General features: G+C 52.3%; 8 protein-coding genes across 8 annotated transcripts; 3 read left to right on the top strand and 5 right to left on the bottom strand.

The window, feature by feature from the left end:
• Positions 1 to 199: 199 nt before the first annotated feature.
• N7539_001625 (glycosyltransferase domain-containing protein) lies at positions 200 to 2,164 on the top strand (the record flags this gene model as incomplete). Its single annotated transcript, XM_056931228.1, has 2 exons — positions 200 to 375; positions 439 to 2,164. The coding sequence occupies 2 exons, from the start codon at positions 200 to 202 to the stop codon at positions 2,162 to 2,164; spliced, it is 1,902 nt and encodes a 633-aa protein (XP_056793259.1).
• Positions 2,165 to 2,548: 384 nt separating this feature from the next.
• Positions 2,549 to 3,642, bottom strand: N7539_001626 (uncharacterized protein; the record flags this gene model as incomplete). The annotated part of the gene is made up of 3 exons (XM_056931229.1): positions 2,549 to 3,124; positions 3,413 to 3,565; positions 3,637 to 3,642. The coding sequence occupies 3 exons, from the start codon at positions 3,640 to 3,642 to the stop codon at positions 2,549 to 2,551; spliced, it is 735 nt and encodes a 244-aa protein (XP_056793260.1).
• A 752-nt stretch (positions 3,643 to 4,394) lies between these two features.
• nop58 (RNA-processing protein NOP58) lies at positions 4,395 to 6,318 on the bottom strand (the record flags this gene model as incomplete). Its single annotated transcript, XM_056931230.1, has 3 exons — positions 4,395 to 5,824; positions 5,888 to 6,048; positions 6,194 to 6,318. 3 exons carry the CDS (start codon positions 6,316 to 6,318, stop codon positions 4,395 to 4,397), a joined length of 1,716 nt encoding a protein of 571 aa, XP_056793261.1.
• Positions 6,319 to 6,621: 303 nt separating this feature from the next.
• N7539_001628 (H(+)-transporting V0 sector ATPase subunit d) lies at positions 6,622 to 7,883 on the top strand (the record flags this gene model as incomplete). Its single annotated transcript, XM_056931231.1, has 3 exons — positions 6,622 to 6,653; positions 6,707 to 7,742; positions 7,800 to 7,883. The coding sequence occupies 3 exons, from the start codon at positions 6,622 to 6,624 to the stop codon at positions 7,881 to 7,883; spliced, it is 1,152 nt and encodes a 383-aa protein (XP_056793262.1).
• Positions 7,884 to 9,376: 1,493 nt separating this feature from the next.
• On the bottom strand, positions 9,377 to 10,801 carry N7539_001629 (ribose phosphate diphosphokinase subunit PRS5; the record flags this gene model as incomplete). The annotated part of the gene is made up of 3 exons (XM_056931232.1): positions 9,377 to 9,433; positions 9,508 to 9,831; positions 9,896 to 10,801. The coding sequence occupies 3 exons, from the start codon at positions 10,799 to 10,801 to the stop codon at positions 9,377 to 9,379; spliced, it is 1,287 nt and encodes a 428-aa protein (XP_056793263.1).
• Positions 10,802 to 11,643: 842 nt separating this feature from the next.
• N7539_001630 (ubiquitin-like protein HUB1) lies at positions 11,644 to 12,356 on the bottom strand (the record flags this gene model as incomplete). Its single annotated transcript, XM_056931233.1, has 3 exons — positions 11,644 to 11,665; positions 11,730 to 11,850; positions 11,897 to 12,356. 3 exons carry the CDS (start codon positions 12,354 to 12,356, stop codon positions 11,644 to 11,646), a joined length of 603 nt encoding a protein of 200 aa, XP_056793264.1.
• Positions 12,357 to 12,693: 337 nt separating this feature from the next.
• Positions 12,694 to 13,423, top strand: N7539_001631 (PIG-H family GPI synthesis protein; the record flags this gene model as incomplete). Its single annotated transcript, XM_056931234.1, has 3 exons — positions 12,694 to 13,008; positions 13,085 to 13,285; positions 13,346 to 13,423. 3 exons carry the CDS (start codon positions 12,694 to 12,696, stop codon positions 13,421 to 13,423), a joined length of 594 nt encoding a protein of 197 aa, XP_056793265.1.
• Positions 13,424 to 13,557: 134 nt separating this feature from the next.
• Positions 13,558 to 15,402, bottom strand: N7539_001632 (pseudouridine synthase DEG1; the record flags this gene model as incomplete). Its single annotated transcript, XM_056931235.1, has 1 exon — positions 13,558 to 15,402. One exon carries the CDS (start codon positions 15,400 to 15,402, stop codon positions 13,558 to 13,560), a length of 1,845 nt encoding a protein of 614 aa, XP_056793266.1.
• Positions 15,403 to 15,876: the final 474 nt, after the last annotated feature.

Consider the following 15,876-nt stretch of genomic DNA (forward strand, 5'->3'; position numbering starts at 1 on the left):
CCGCGGGTGTTACCTTCTTCCCCTGGCCAGCTTCCAAACGGTCCGTCTGTGGATATCAACCTCGTGTTGAACCCCGTGGCCGTCTCTACGAGCTCGTTCAATGTGACCTCATCTGCCCATCAACACTGGTCTTTTCGGTATTGGTATAACGCAATGATCATACTGTCCGCTCCCACTCCAACCCGAGTGATCCAGTAGAATGTCGTTAGCCAGCACGTCATTCTCGCAGTTTGAGGGGGCCAAGCCCCCCATATACCGCAAGCTTCATGCGACAGGCCTCGCAATATCGCCCGCGCACGTACCGCACGAGAGCTGTGATCTTTTCTGCTATAGTATTCTTCTCTGCTCTATGGTACCTTGCTCCGTCCTCGGTGAGTGATCACTCCATTGCGACGTCGATGGGCGCATTGCCTGGTATCGTCGACGGGACGGCCATAGCAGCATCACTTCACCATTGACTGACAGAAGACCCGATACTCAGAAAGCATCCGAGCCCGACTACTGGAAAAAATTTCCATCTGACCACCCCTTTTCAATACGCCCAGAAGATGCGCAGGTCGCACTTCCGCCAAAGTTAGGCACTGCCGCGAACGAAAGCCTTCCCCACGATCCCGAACATGTTCACCCACATCTCCATCTCCTCGTCCCTACCACCGCGGGAACTCGAGGCGCTTGTCGTACCGTGACATCTGCAATGATATTGGGTTATCCACCGCCGACATTGATCGGCTATGGTCACCGAAAGCCCGGAGCGACGGAATTAGAGCTCACTGTTGACCGGATTACCCGCATACGTGATTATTTAAAGAATAAGCGGATTGTCAAAGACCATGACTTTGTCTTAATTGTGGATGCGCAGGATACATTCTTTCAATTGCCGCCACGGGTCCTTGTGGAAAGGTTCCAAAACATCGTGCGCGGAAACAATGAAAGATTCAAGAGGAAGTACGGCTACGCGGCGGTGGAAAAGCCCGACGGGTCCCGTCCCGAATTGATACAAAAGTACAGCCAGCGAGTTGTTTTTGGGGCCAGCAAACTATGCTACCACGCTCTCAAAGACGAACCCGGATGCGTCACCGTTCCAGAGTCGACTCTGCCGCCTGATGTGTATGGGTGGAAGACAGATGCGCATCCCGATGGTCATTTGAACCGGCCACGGTGGTTGAACCCCGGTGCCGTGATTGGCCAGGCTGCAGATTTGCGCATTATCTACGATGAGGTACTTCGCCTGATGGCTCAACGACATACATCCCATAGCGACTACCAGGCGTTGACCCAGATGTTTGGTCGCCAGGAAGTGATCCGCGAGCTGGAGCGGCTGCGGACTGTCAACAAGGTCAAGGAATGGGTCTATAAACTGCTGGGAATCTCCGATGCCGTGGAGATCGAGGGGATCAGCGTTCGGCTCGAGGCCGGGCATCGCTACGAGTACGGCATCGGCGTGGATTATGAATCGCAACTTTTCTTCAATCAGATTTTGTCACGGAACGACCTTGAGTGGATTGAATTCAGCAACATAACCACTACGTCTCACTTACAGGGACAATTCGGAGTTCCGCGGGAACATCGTCTTCTCCTTCCAGAGGACATTGCTGCACTGCCCAGTCCGTTTGACCAGACTAGCCCTTCAACCGAACGAAGCGCGGCCCCATCTTTCAATTCGACGCTGGACAATCTTCCACACCCTGAACAGCACTCGTGGAGCAATGTCTCTCTGGCCACGAACCCCCACTCGGCATCTGTACCAGTTCTCCTGCATCTCAACGGAGACCCCAAGCTGCGCAATGGATGGTGGGAGAAAATGTGGTTCTTTCCTTCGGCACGGGCTCTTCTGCGGCGATATGTCCGCTCTGCTCATGACTTTGACGCGGCTCAGTCCGCGCTCCTGGGCGGCCAGGATTGGTGGGACATGCGCGGTGGGCGAGGTGGCCTGTGGACCGACGATGAGAATTGGGTCACCATATCCGAGGTGTGTCAGGGCCAGGAGCGTGACTTGTTTGATGACGATCTCGGCCCATGGGGTAAAGAAAACGGGGACCCAGACGCGCCTGTATATAATCAGTTTGGGAACCTGATCAAAGGTAAAGCGACAGAAGAAGAGGCTGCAAAGAAGAAGAAGGAGAAAGAAGAGGAGAGAGAGAAAAATAACAAAAAAAAGGAGTAGTTCAATGAGACTTGACATGAATATTGTCTTGAATATCATTCATTATCTAAAGTTTTGAAATCCGCCAGGGCTGGGGTCATTAGTGGTACGTAAATTGACCAACTCATTCACGTCAACCATCTTTGCTGACTGATGAGCACATTCATGCTGCCTACTCAGGGATTGTAGACTCCTATCAAGAGAGAACCGGGATGGGACTGAGGCACTTTGCCCGATTGTCACAAGTAGCACAGATGACTGCAATTCTTATCTAACGTATAACCTCGGGATATCTTCTTGATCAAAAGGAAACAGAACATGGAAAAAGTAAATCAAAAAATCCTCCTGGGTGTGAGGATATTAACGGCGTACCTATGAAGTTGATCCCAGAGCCACTGCTCATTCTCACCCCGTATAATTTTCGTTCAAGGTTTCCCGAATAATCCCCAAAATGGCAACTAGATCATCATCCGAAATGCGCTCCTCGCGCTCCTCAATGACAGCATCAAACAGCGCCAACGCACCATAATCTGCCTCGCCAGCACCGCCCGCCTCCTCGCCACCCTCCTCTCCATATCCTTGCTCGCCACCGTCCTGACCCTCCTCCACCACAGGAGTCTCATCGAGCATCATCTCATCATGTCCATTCGTCTCTCCACCGGCCATATCTTCGGATTCACCCGCGGAAAGGCCAATGCCCAAGTTGACGATGGTAAGAACCTCGGCTTTGGTCAGGCCGTAGGGACGGAGTTTAAGGACGAGGTCGCGCAGTGCGCGATCGAGAGGCGTGGGGTCGTTGGGGGAGGAGAGTGTGGGGTTGGGTCTTGAAAGAGGTGTGGGCTCGTGTTCAGTGGATGTTGTGCCGGGATGCATAGTCCGTGTCATTGCTGCTTGGGTTTGAGATTGAGAGGAGCTGGGTCGGTCGGTGGAGCGGGGATATTTCAGGAGATGAGGGGAGATGCGAGAGACGTAGTTGTGGAACTGGATTAAATTGGAAAATGGTGTCAGTCAATTTCTTTGAACGACGAGTGAAGTCTCGAGGTCTCGATTTTCCTCGCATTGACCAAGACCGATCCAGGGACTAAAGAAAGGTGACTGATGGGAAAGGACATCTGGACATTAAAGGTCTCGGAGGCATTGCGCATGGCAAAGCATTTTCTCGCAGAGCATATACGACTCCAACTGCGACACTGAGCACCGCCTGCTCAGTTATCGAGGGTCGCACCTATAGACGCAGCATGGGCTTCCTGCTGAAGAGATGAAACGGACCTCTTTAACAACAGTATTGTGATCTCGAAGATCAGGGCTGGGAACCCATTGCCGCGCATTGGGAGGGCGACTGGGCGGACGGCGGGGAGGATTATCCGTGAGGTAGGCCAGAACCTCAACATTAGTGAGGACGGCTGCTTGAGGATCAAGAATCTAGACAGAGAAGTTAGCTCCGTAGCTGAACACTCAATACTGGGGGCACCAGGAAGAGTTTGTCTTCTCACCTTCATGGTCCAGTCTTGACAATTGGCGATATAACCCAGCAAAAATGTTTGTAGAAATGCGGCCGGACGATGAGGGGAAAAAAGAGCTGATTGTGCCGGCAGAATCCACTCGGAGTTGCGGTCCTACAAAGGCCGGTCAGTGAGGTGGTCAGCACTTAACACGAGGGTCCAAACCCAGACTTGGGTACCTGAGGCACCTGCAGTAACTAACTCGGTACATTTCACATGCGTTGAGTGCACGTTTCTACTCTGCGGGTTAAAGACTGCAATGCCCAAGGCAGGTTGGTGTTTCTCGCAGTGCTTTTTCTGTTATGGCGGACGACCCAAATGTGACAGGCCTGAAAATGGCTCGGTGCGACACCAAAATATCTGTTTGTAGAGAGACGTACTCATGCTACAGTACCTTGTTGGACAGTATACGGTTGTTCTGCGCAGATGAGTTCATTCCAGCCGGTCTGAATCCCTATGCTTCCGTGATTCAGGAAATTTACAAAGAACAAGATATGAATATAAACAGATTATTCAATCGTCAAGCACTGTACTGCCTTGTACCATAAAGCACCCTATGCGCCAGGATAAAAAAAATTGAACCAGAAAATAAAGAGTCGATCAACCTCGAAATGCCCCCAGACATGCGCGTAGCAAGCGAGTTCGCGAAAAGAAGAAAGAAAAGAAAGTGATATCATACAGATTCGCGAGAGCCATCCTTGTCACCTTGCACGAAACTTTTTGAACGTAAAACCTTGCAGAAGCGACATCTACTCGCCTTTGCTCTTCTTCTTCTTCTTCTTTTCACTGTCGTCGCCATCGTCGCGCTTGCGCTTCTTGCCGTCCTCCTTGTCAGCCTTCTTGGCTTCCTTCTTGGCCTTCTTCAAGTCTTTCTTGCTGACAGCCGTTGGGTTGCCTGCCGCATCGAAGGTGATCTCGCCACGCTCAAGCTTGCGCTGGTATCGCTTCACACTGAGACCAGCTTTCGCGGCGAGCTTCTCAAGTTCGGAATCACCAGCACCGTCTTGAGACTCTTCGTCAGATTCGGCATCAGCCATCTCATCGTCTTCCTCAACATCCTCAACCAACTTCTTCTTGTCCTTCTTGGACTTCTTGGCGGGTGTGGGTGCCTCAACCTCCTCGGTGTCCATGGCATCGGCATCGGGGTTGTACTTGCGAGCCTCCTTCAGGTCGAACTTCTGAGCCTGGGCAGCACCGTTGGGAGCAATGTTAACACCACGGGGCTTGATGGGCTTGCCCTCCATGGCAGCAAGCTTGCGCTCCAGGTTGAAGCGGGCCTCGGTACCGAGAGCCGCCTTCTCCTCCTCGTTAACATCCTCATCCCATTCAGCAAGGGCATCCACACGGATACCAAGAGACGCCTTGGCGGCGAGAATGCGGGCCATTTTGCCCTTGTTGCGACCAGTGGCCTGGCCAATCAGAGAAGCGTGGTATATCAGACCATACTTAGGGGTATCGTGCTTGGTCTTCAGAGCGCGGAAGAGAGCCTTCTCGGCACCGAGAATTTGGATGGTACTGGCGGGGCTCTTAGACAGGCTGGTAAGGCTACCAGCGTGGGCAATGAGACGGGCACCGACGAGATCACCAACGAGAGCAGTCAAGTTGGGAGCAATGGCGTTCATACGGGAAGAAAGGTAGCTAGCAAGGCGCTGGCGGTACTCGGCAAATTCCACAACCTGGGTGGCAAGAGCCTGAATGTTCTCGAGATCAAGCTCGCTGATCTCAGTACCCATGGACCGATCGGCAGCAGTCTTGACGGCGTTCTCAATCTCCTCGGGAAGGATCTCGGCAAGATCTGTGGTTTCCCAGTTGGTACGCATGCCCATCTTGAGAACGAGCTTGGCGTAGGCAATGTTGTCGTTCAAGATCTTGGCAAGTTCGGGGAAGTGCCAGCCGTACCACTCCTTCACGCGCATGGCGTATGTGTTGAGCTCCTTGTCGAGGTCATCCAACAGACCAATGGCCTGAACGATCATGGTATCAATCTTATCGGGAGAAAACTTGAGCTTGTGGCGAGCGAGGGAGTGAGAAAGACCCAGGGACATGGCAGACATGTCACTGGGGGCAAGGCCGGGAATGAGAGTGATCAGGTTCTCACGAATGGCACGGAAGGCATCGGCGGTGGAAGAATCGGCGATCAGCTCGAGAGAGAGGCCGGGAACCTTGGTGATGGCATTTCCTAATGACCGATTGGATCAATTAACAGCCCCAGTGCAGCGGGAACTTCGTTCGCTGGACATACCGAGCTTGACATCAGCAACGGCCAGAGATGCCTTCTTCTCGTCCTTGAGGTCCTTAAGAACTTCCGTCAGAAGGGGGGTGACCTTGCCCTCAATGATAGACGCAGCCTCCTCAACTGCGGAAGCAGCGCTGTCGAACTTCTTGAAGTTCTTCAACTTGAAGCTGTAAGGAAAGAGTTAGCGCTCTTGTGGTTCTGAGCGGCACGCAGTTTTTCTTCCCTCATAGCGCCTGCTCTGGCGCACTCGGAACGAGCCAGCGCCGCTAGTATGAGGGAAAAAATTTATGCAAAAGAGTCAATTGAACGTACAGGTTGGAGATGCCCTCAGGGGTGTTGGCATCCTCGGGAAGAGCTTCGCGCTTAAAAAGCTTCTTGTCCTTGGACTTCAGCAGGGCGTAACCGGCGCTGGTTTCGGTCAAGATGAAAAGCGACATGGTGGGCGACCACGGCGTGTGGGCTCTATCTAATTAGAGATGTTTATCGATTCAAAAGAGAAAGGGGTCCAGGTCGACACTGAAAAGAAAGACAGAAGGCGGGGGTTGATGGGACCGTGGACGCAATCGCTCGTTGAGAAGAAATCTAGAAATTTTGCACGGAAGAAAAAAGTGCAAAATGACCAGCCACAGACGGTGGCTGTGGCTGTGGCTTATGTAAGACCCGCCTGCGGTCAATCGGGGCGGCGTCGAGGGGAGCTACAGGTATTCCGACCTCGCATTCATCAACGAACTACGAGTACCATGGAGGGCCTCTTCTTTAATACAAACGGCGGGTAGGACCGATTTACAAGCTCATGATATCTACAATCTGCTAAGACACTTCTAGTTTCGTGGAGGGCGTCGTCCGAGGTTATCGAAACACCCTCTTGACTGGCCAGAACTACTCCAACCTGGTACAATGCGAGACGATTGACGGTAAATACTCCCTATCCAGCTCCGACCGCTTGAGCACAACGCTAAAGTTTTCTCCGATAGATGTGAAATTGCAGCTTGGGCCTGCATATGGCGATTTCCTTGCCGCTCTTCCCCCGAACCCCTCTACCTCCGCTCTGGCAGGCAAGATGACGGACAAGCTGGTCTCCGAATTCCGTTACCTTGTCGCTCAGTCCGTAGGATCGACAGCCAAGTTCTTGGAATACCTCACGTACGGCTACATGATTGACAATATCGCTCTTCTTATTACCGGTACCCTGCACGAGCGAGACACACGAGAGCTCCTCGAGCGTTGTCACCCTCTGGGCTGGTTCGAGACCCTGCCCGTTCTTTGCGTTGCATCCAATATCGAGGAACTCTACAACTCCGTGCTGATTGAGACACCCCTTGCGCCATACTTCAAAGGCAGTCTCAGTCACCAAGATCTCGACGAGCTGAATATTGAGATTGTCCGCAACACGCTTTACAAGAACTACCTCGAGGACTTCCACAATTTTGTACAAACCCACCCAGACTTTTCTGGTCCGACACGAGAGATCATGTCTGAGATCCTACAATTCGAGGCCGATCGCCGCGCCATTAACATTACCCTCAATTCTTTCGGCACCGAGCTCTCCAAGCAGGAGCGAAGGAAGCTATACCCTGAATTCGGAAATCTTTATCCAGAGGGGAGCCTAATGCTATCCCGTGCAGACGATATTGAGGGTGTCGCTCTGGCTGTTAGCGCTGTATCTGATTATAAGAGCTTCTTCGATGCCGTAGGGTTGAGCCAAGGTGGTGGAGGCATGGGCGGCATGGGCGGAGGACCCGCGGACGGCAAAAGTCTAGAAGACCTCTTCTATCAGAAAGAGATGGAGATGTCAAAAATGGTCTTCACACGCCAGTTCACTCCGGCGGTGGTCTATGCTTGGATGAAGCTGAAGGAGCAGGTGAGCAGTATTTGACTATCCAGGGCGTGGATTGACCGAAAGCTAATCGAGGACCAGGAAATTCGCAATGTAACGTGGATCTCTGAATGCATTGCTCAGAACCAGAAGGAGAGGATTGGGAACTTCATCTCCGTGTTCTAGGACTCGAATTGATACGAACACTGCGTCTTTTGTTACTTACCATGCTGATGACTTTCTGTATTTGTCCATTGTCTCTTTCATCTCGGAAGCAGTCCAGCTTTTGTATCGAGTACCCGGTTCGCTTCTTTATCTGCCGTGATTATTTTCTCTGGCAGCTCATTTAGGTCAGCGTATGGAGTTGGATCGAACCAGCGGCTAAATATAGCTATAGTCCCATGACAACAGTTCGAGACCCATTCTGACACCTGCCGGTTTTCAATCGCCCATGATTGATAGCGGTTGTTAGCGGCCACCTCGGCATTTATCATGTGAGTAGCATACTGCTCGGCAAAAAGACCATTTATCAATTGGAACTCGGCGGCCTTTGAGATGTATATAAGCCCAGTACCGCGTATGCTATAATTTGGTATCGGATCAAAGTTTACCTTACTATCCATTGGTAGATAGCTTTCGCGGAGGTGCCTTCTGAGGATCTTTCCGAGAATTTTTTCATGGATCTTTGAGAAGATCTTTACCGGAGATGTTGCCGTTGCGAGGGTCTCTATAAAGAGCTGGCTTTCATTAATAGAAGACCTACTCTAGGCATCATCACGTTTTTGTAGGTCTATTTCTATAGAATGAAAGTTGGGTGAATGCCTTCGCAACCACAGGTTAGGCGGGAAGCAGAGAGGGGCCTCGGACTATTGTCATGGGAATGTATCAAACCCGCGGTTTATAGCACTATTTGAGCGCTGCATGTTCGCCTTCCGACTTCTTCGACTCAACAGATATCTACTGCGTCCATCGATGTAAGACAATGTGCATTGACTGGGTAGTATCGGAAGGTTGGCATCTGGTTGTTGGGAATTGACACCTCAACTCATAGGAGTATTCTAATGTAGCTCCGCGCAGTCCTTCCATTGCGGCTCAGTCAGATTATGGAGCACCTCAGGTGTAGCTAACGCGTGAATGGATGGGGTCGTGAGACCTTGATGGAATGAGACCTGGCAAAAAGCGTATTTGATGCCCTCACGGGTTAATTAGAGAGGCGCGGCATGACACCAAAATGTAGGGAATATGGACAGCTTGGCATTTGGAATAGCAAGAGGTGTTGATGCACCCGAAATAGCAGATATATGTACAGTATGCCAATCTAGCAACAGGCTAGTTGGGATCGAAAACTCGTGAAAGGGTTGAGGGGAAAAGCAAGGACAGTGGATCAGGTTTCAACAACTGACCAGTACAAACAAAATGGAAGCATAAGAGTACAGGACAAGCTTTTCCAGCACCAGGTCTGATTGGATCAAAAGTTTCTATGTTTGTGACAAAACAAAATTGACGCACTCGCGAGGGACAGGGGGTGGGCAAAGGTTGACAAGTAGTCAGAAGCAACGCCCGTAGATCCAAAGAAATTCATGTAAAGCATTGCGGCTTTGCCGAGTATCGCTCCAGTATATTCATTTTATTTGCAAGCAAGGGTATGGCCTGTGTCGGCAGAGCGCGGACGGGTAGTTTCAGTCGTACTGGAACAAGACGCTGATCGATTCACCGTGATGAACTCGGCGGATAGCCTAATGGCACGGAAACTTAGCAAGTGCAAATCGAAAGACGGCGGAAATATATAATTTAGATAGACTAAGCTCACCTCTGCGAAAACGTGGCCGACCTCGAGAACCTCCAACTTGGGGCAGCGACGCAAGTGATCAGTTTGATCCACGCTGTTTGTAACGACAACTTTGTCGAGGGCACTCGCGTTGATGCGATCAATGGCATCGCCGCTCAAGATCCCGTGAGTGACCAAGGCGTACACCTTCATGGCACCTTCTTTCTTGAGCAGTTTCGCTGCCCGCGTGATGGTATTGGAGGTGTCGGCAAGGTCATCAATCAGGATCGCTGTCTTACCGCGAACGTCACCGACCAGCATCATAGTAGCATTCTGGCGGTCTGTGATCTTGGTTGGGCGGCGCTCCTGCAGAGAGATAGGTTAAGGCGGGACTTCTAATTGACGGGAGGTTTCAGGATCCAGCCCGTACCTTGTGAATGAGAGCAAAGGGGATTCCCATAGAGTCAGCAATAGCTGTGGCGCGCTTGGCACCACCAGCATCAGGACTGACCACCACGATGTGACTCTTGTCACCCGGGAACTGGCGCTGGATATAGCTTTTGAGCAAAGGACGACCGTACAGATTGTCCACCGGGATATCGAAGAAGCCCTGGTACTGCGGGTCGTGCAGATCCATGGTGATGATGTGGTCCGCACCGGCACAGGTGAGCAGGTCTGCCACTAGGGTACCTGCTTGCGCGACCCACTGCTTATATCCGGGCCGGGGCTGGAACGCATTGATCTTGGAAGAGTTGCATGAGGAGTCGTCACCGGCCAGGGACTTGACAGAGTCTGTAGTCTCGCTTCTGGCGAGTCCGTTCGCGGTGCGCCGCTTCACCGGACTGCCAGTACTCTCTTCAATCTGAGCTTTGGCCAAGCTCTTCTGCAAGTTGTCAATTCCACCCTGCAGGCCGAGACCCTCGCTCTTCATGCCAGGCCCAGGGGTGGGAGGGGTGCTCTCAAAAGTGTAGCCATTGTTTGGGCGGTCCCGGACGGAAGACTTGACCAAGGGAGCTCCGGCCTTGTCATAAGGAATGTCGCTTTGCCGAGAATATGGGAAGAGAGGAAGAACGGCGGTGACGCGGCGGGCCGAGGCTGTCTTGCAGGCCGAGATTGTGATCAAAAGCTCAAGAAGATGATCATTAACCTTACCACCGCCGGACTGAATGATATAGACATCCTTCCCTCGAACAGACTCTTGTATTTCCACTCGAGTCTCACCGACTGCAAACTTGGACAGCAGGACTTCTGCGGGAGGGATGCCAAGCACGTCACAGATGCTCTGAGTCAGTTGCGGGTGGGATGTGCCCCCAATGACAACCAGGTTTCGGACCATTTTTTTCGATTTCAGGATTCGAGACGAAAAGGAAGCTGAGAGTCGGTCACACGCTGTATAATTGCGACCGCGGGGAAAATCGATGATTTCGGTGGAGGAGAGCGAGGAAACTTGCGGAGGGTCGGAAAAACCGGGGCCGGCAGGGTAAGACTTAGAGCACGACTATCGGCTGATAGACACAGGGACGAAGGGACAACAAAAGGAAGGGTGGAGAGATATACGATCACTTCATCGCGCAAAGCTCGCAGATGTTAGAGAAGTCTTTCTTGGGCGAGATAGACAATGAAGCAAAGAAAAGAACCGGACATGTGAGGTCCCGCGTCCGAAAAAAGCCTCTTTTGGGGAGTGGACCACCAACTCGGACTCGGGTTGGTTACCGAATGCGTGCCTCAGGCCCTTCAAGGCTTTCCGGCTGCGGCACCGGAGCAAACGGCGCTCACCCCGCATTCACGACGCAGTGATTTGCAACGGTTCTCGAGAATGGATGTCTTGCGAAACGAATCGATATGCAAGGAAGGTGACAAGCGACAAGGCTCTTCCAATGACCACTTACGCCTCGCTATCAAGAAGCCTAGAAGTGGTAGAAGGAGAAATCGTAAAGGTCCAGGTCCACATTGCCCTGTCAGAACTCGCCGTCTGAGATCCCACGGTCTAGTGCGACACAACAGGAAGCATGGCAATGATGTGGATAGAATATGCAGAGACAAATAGTGTAAACAACACAGAACGACAGGAAATGATGCTCCATTGACCCAATCCATGGTATTGTCTTCTTAACGCCCGATGAATATCGCAAAACAAGATGCTGTGATTGTGGCCCGGGGTTTGGCTTGGGGTTTGGCTTAATCGCCTGTTCCCACTTCCCTAAAAAGCAGTTAGTGTCAACTAATTTCAGAGCGAGGATTCGTAGAGGGGCGAGAAGGCTCACAAGTCAAGCTGAACTCCATTGCTCACGCCATAGTCCTCTAATGTCAATTGATCCTTGAATGGCCTTTCTCCCTGGCGCTTGAGAAGAATCTCGTGAGGCTCTCGACCAATTCGAGCGGCAACTTGAGCTTTAAAGAGTTCTAGAGCAGGGCTAAGTCAGAAAGGTACCGCGAATCATGTCAAACACGATGACATTGGGACGTTGCTCAGACTCACTAATGGGATCTGAGGCCAAGCAAGGAATGGCCGCTTTAGTACCCAGCCGATCGTTGACATGAACCACGATCATAGGCTCCGATGACTGCGGCATTGCGGGCTTCTTCTCTTTCTTCTCCTTCTTCTCGACTTTCTTCTCGCGGTCGTCTCGCGGGGCATCGCACCTCCTCGACTCATGCTCACGGGGGCCATCTCTGTATCGATCTCCCGAGCGTTCACCATCGCGATCTCTGCGTGGTGATCGTGGACGGTCGCTTCGGTCCCTGTATCCTCGGTCTAGGCGTCGATCATCTCCGCGGGATTCATCATCGCGGCGCTTTTCCTTCCAGCGAAGTCCACCCGTTTTCTTAGGGCGGTCTCGGTCACCGTGATCCCGTCGACGCGGTGATCGACTTCTCTCCCGATCCGCCATCTTGACGAATACCAATATCGGGGAGGGAGGTGAAGAGGGAATTGTTTGAGACACACCCGTCTAGTCCCAATGGCAACGGAAGCTATCGTCGATTCGGTTTGATCACGTGACATGCACACTCGCACGGGGGTGAGTCCAGTCTCCACACCCTCCCAGGGGAGCGTGCACCGACCTCGATAAGCTTTCGGGGGTTGCGTCTGCTGCCGAAAGGCTAGCGTTCGCAGGCGAAACGGGGACTTTGGGATCGCTGATTCTCACCCAAGTCAATGCCCCTCGGCACAAGGCCGACTCCTTTGATCAACGCCTTATTGCTATCGAGAGCCCATCTAGATTGACAATGCCGGGCCGCCTCACCGTTCATCGGCCCACGCCAACCACCGCAAGTTTCACGGTTTCCAATGCGCCTCGGCGATCAGATCCCACAGCGAAAGTTCTGTTCGCTTTTGGTATCTTGCTGCGCGTCCTCTCATTCCTCTGTGTCATAGCTGTAGCTATCACACGTGCCAGACATCATTTCTTCGAAGAGGGCAGCTTCTTGACCATTGCGTGGGAAGATGTATGGTCGAGTGCCGCCGGCAGGTATGCCTGTCAACTGGTGGACTCGTACAATCCGTCGGTGCTCGCGATAGCCGGCACATTGATCCTATATGGGGTGTTTCGAAGGGGGCATACAGGTAATCTCAGCCTTCAATCTTACATCGTGGCTTTATTTTAACATGCCGCCAGAGGAATCGCTGTTGGTTATTCGGGGCTTCGGCATCCAGACTTCCACGTCGTCCTCCACCTATCTTTCGACAGCTGCAACCAGATTCATTCCCACAACCCAGATTCAGGATATCGTGATCCATGAAGCGTTCAAAGGGTTCGAGGTTCGATTCTATTTGGCTGTCATTGTCGAAGGGGAGCCGGGCGTCTTGGTGGTGTTTCCTGTACGTGATGTTTCCCTGTCGAGATACAACATTCAACTAACGCAACGTCCAACGAAATAGCAATTGCTACCGGGCAGGGAAGTCTTGGAGGAGGTTTGGAGAGGATCTCGACGTTGTTTATACGACACCAAATCTTGACGTACAGAATAATGACTTTGATCTAATGAAACTTCCTGGCGCCAGTCGCGCAATACCGGTTTTGGTACAACTACAGACAAACCAGGGAGCTTTGGAAGCTTGAATTGCACCATCACTCCTCACTATCTCAATCCTCAAGCGCTGTCACCTTGTCCGCCTGCAGTCTTGACAGCATCTTTCCGCTGCTTAGCTGCGAGCCATTTTGCATTGCGGACATCCACGGCCTCTGTCTTGGACTTTTGCAAAACAGGGACATATTTGCCCCCAGTACGTGCATCATCGCCCCCGAGCCAGATTTTGGCGCCCCGACTCTGCTTTTTCCGAGCGCCTTGCATGGCATCCATTTGGGACATGATGCTGCGATCGCCCTGACTCACGACCAAGTCCAGCAGTGCCCCAGCCAAGATTTCGTCCATCTTACGTTGCCTCCAAACGGTCCAAAGGCTCTCAACGGCTCCCTTCATGCCAAACTTGCTATCACCCTTAGCGCTGCGACTTTTGTTGAGGCGTGCGTCGCCGGCATAGACCCAATCAAGCGCATCATCTCTACTGCCACTGGTCTCATCTGGGAAAATGGTGTCCCAAAGCACAAGAGGCGCGTCAGAAGCCATCTCATAGGCCGGCTTACGTGGATTCTTCGCAATGTCCAGTAGATCTCGGACGATGGAGGGAGACTCTAGTCCCTGGCCGACCAGGAAGAGAATAGCTACCATGTGGCGGACCTGGTGCCACAGGAACGCCGAGCCATACAGATCAAATGAGTACACCTGAGGAGTTGTCGGGTCAGGCCGTTGCTTCGAAAGTATGTCCACGTCTGCCTTGAAGTCTTCGGTGATCTGGAACCCAGTCTGGCCGACAAAGCCCAAGGGGTTCGTCCGCGGATCGACGAGGTGGATATCGGAATGGAAAATGATCCGCTCGAAGTTTTCAATTTGCTTGCTGGTATCCAATTTGCAGAAATTTCGGAAGTCATGAGTGCCTTCGAAGTGCTTGGCAGCTTCTCGCATAGCGTCGATGTCCAGCCAGCCCTCGCGATATTTTGTGCGCTCGCCTTGGCTAGTTCCACCGCGGTTCTCGAAGCCAAGCGGACCGGGCGTAGGGGAAAATGCTGGCTGGGTGAAGAAGTATCGATAGCGACGCTCACGGCAAGAGAACCGGGCATCGAAGCCCTCTGGAGGGTGAGGACACCACGCGAGGACGCGAATGTCGTCGGGCAAGACTCGATTCAAAACTTGTATATAGGAAATCTCATCCGCAATGTCATCCCAGTCCTGGTCGGCCGCGGTTTCTTCCACCTCCATCGGGTCGCCGTCTTTTGCGTTTCCCATCTCAGTAGGAGGCCTGATCTTAGGCTGAGGCCTGGCAGACCGAACCCTCAAACCGATGACCTGACCAAATGCACTAACTCCGCGGTCTGTTCTTCCCGCCTTGGAGTAATCACAACCATCCCAGTGGATAGAATAGGGCCGTTGCTCTCGAGGTTGAGTATCACCAGGCTCGTCTGCGGAGGACGTGTGTGGAAGAATGAGACGCGTTCTACGCAGCGCTTTCCACAGAGTTTCCTCAATTGTAGGCAAAGGCGTGCTGTTCCCATTGGTATGTTCTAAACCATTGTAGCGCTGACCGAGGTAGGCGAACTTGAGAGCGATGAAGCGCGTTTGATACTTTGACGGATCAAAGCCTCGCTCTCCCTTCTGAGAGGGCGCATGGCCGGGTGTGTGGGAGGTCTCGCCGTCTGGAGAACGCAATCGTTTCTTCGACTTGGTGGTGTACTGATCAGCAAGTGGGATCGCGGGCTCGCTGACATCTGTGGCGATTGGTGCTGAGCGGGTCGGTTCGACCGCTGTGGAAGTAGTTGACCCCGTATACTGAGTAGTCTGCGAGTGAAGTTGGCGCTCGAGCTCAGTAATGCGCTCAATCAGGCTAGAATTGCTCCAGGTGCTGTAGTCGGGACGTAACTCGTTCCCGATGGCTGCCATTGTATATTGAAGCGAAGAAGCCTTCGAGCTAAGAAAGCGTGCTTGGTGTTTTTGAGGAGGAATTCGAAGCAAATTGAGTAGCCTAGGACCGAGTGAGATCCTCAGCATGCCACAGGTGAAGTATGGCAAGCCCGGCCACCGTACTTGTGAGAGTTGCGGGCGGAAGTTTCTCACGCGGACCAAAAAATAGAGCCCGCGGGCAGACTCCGTATTCCTTGTAAGATACCCTGTATTGTATTATCCTCCGCTCGTATAATTGCCATCTCTTTGGTGTGAGGCCGCCGGTGGCACAGTGAAAAATACTGTCCATCTGTAATCTCGAGGAGATTGCATATGTACATTGTAGTTTGTACACAGGAGCCCATGGTAAAGACGACGACTCGAGTATTGTCAAGGCAACCTTGTGCAGCTTGTCATCAGAGGGGCGCTATCAGAAAATGGTCCATTCACAGTTGTATGCCAGACACTCGTTGC

Source organism: Penicillium diatomitis (assembly GCF_028827545.1).
Source record: "Penicillium diatomitis strain IBT 30728 chromosome Unknown utg000002l_segment0_segment0, whole genome shotgun sequence".
Lineage (NCBI taxonomy): Eukaryota > Fungi > Ascomycota > Eurotiomycetes > Eurotiales > Aspergillaceae > Penicillium > Penicillium diatomitis.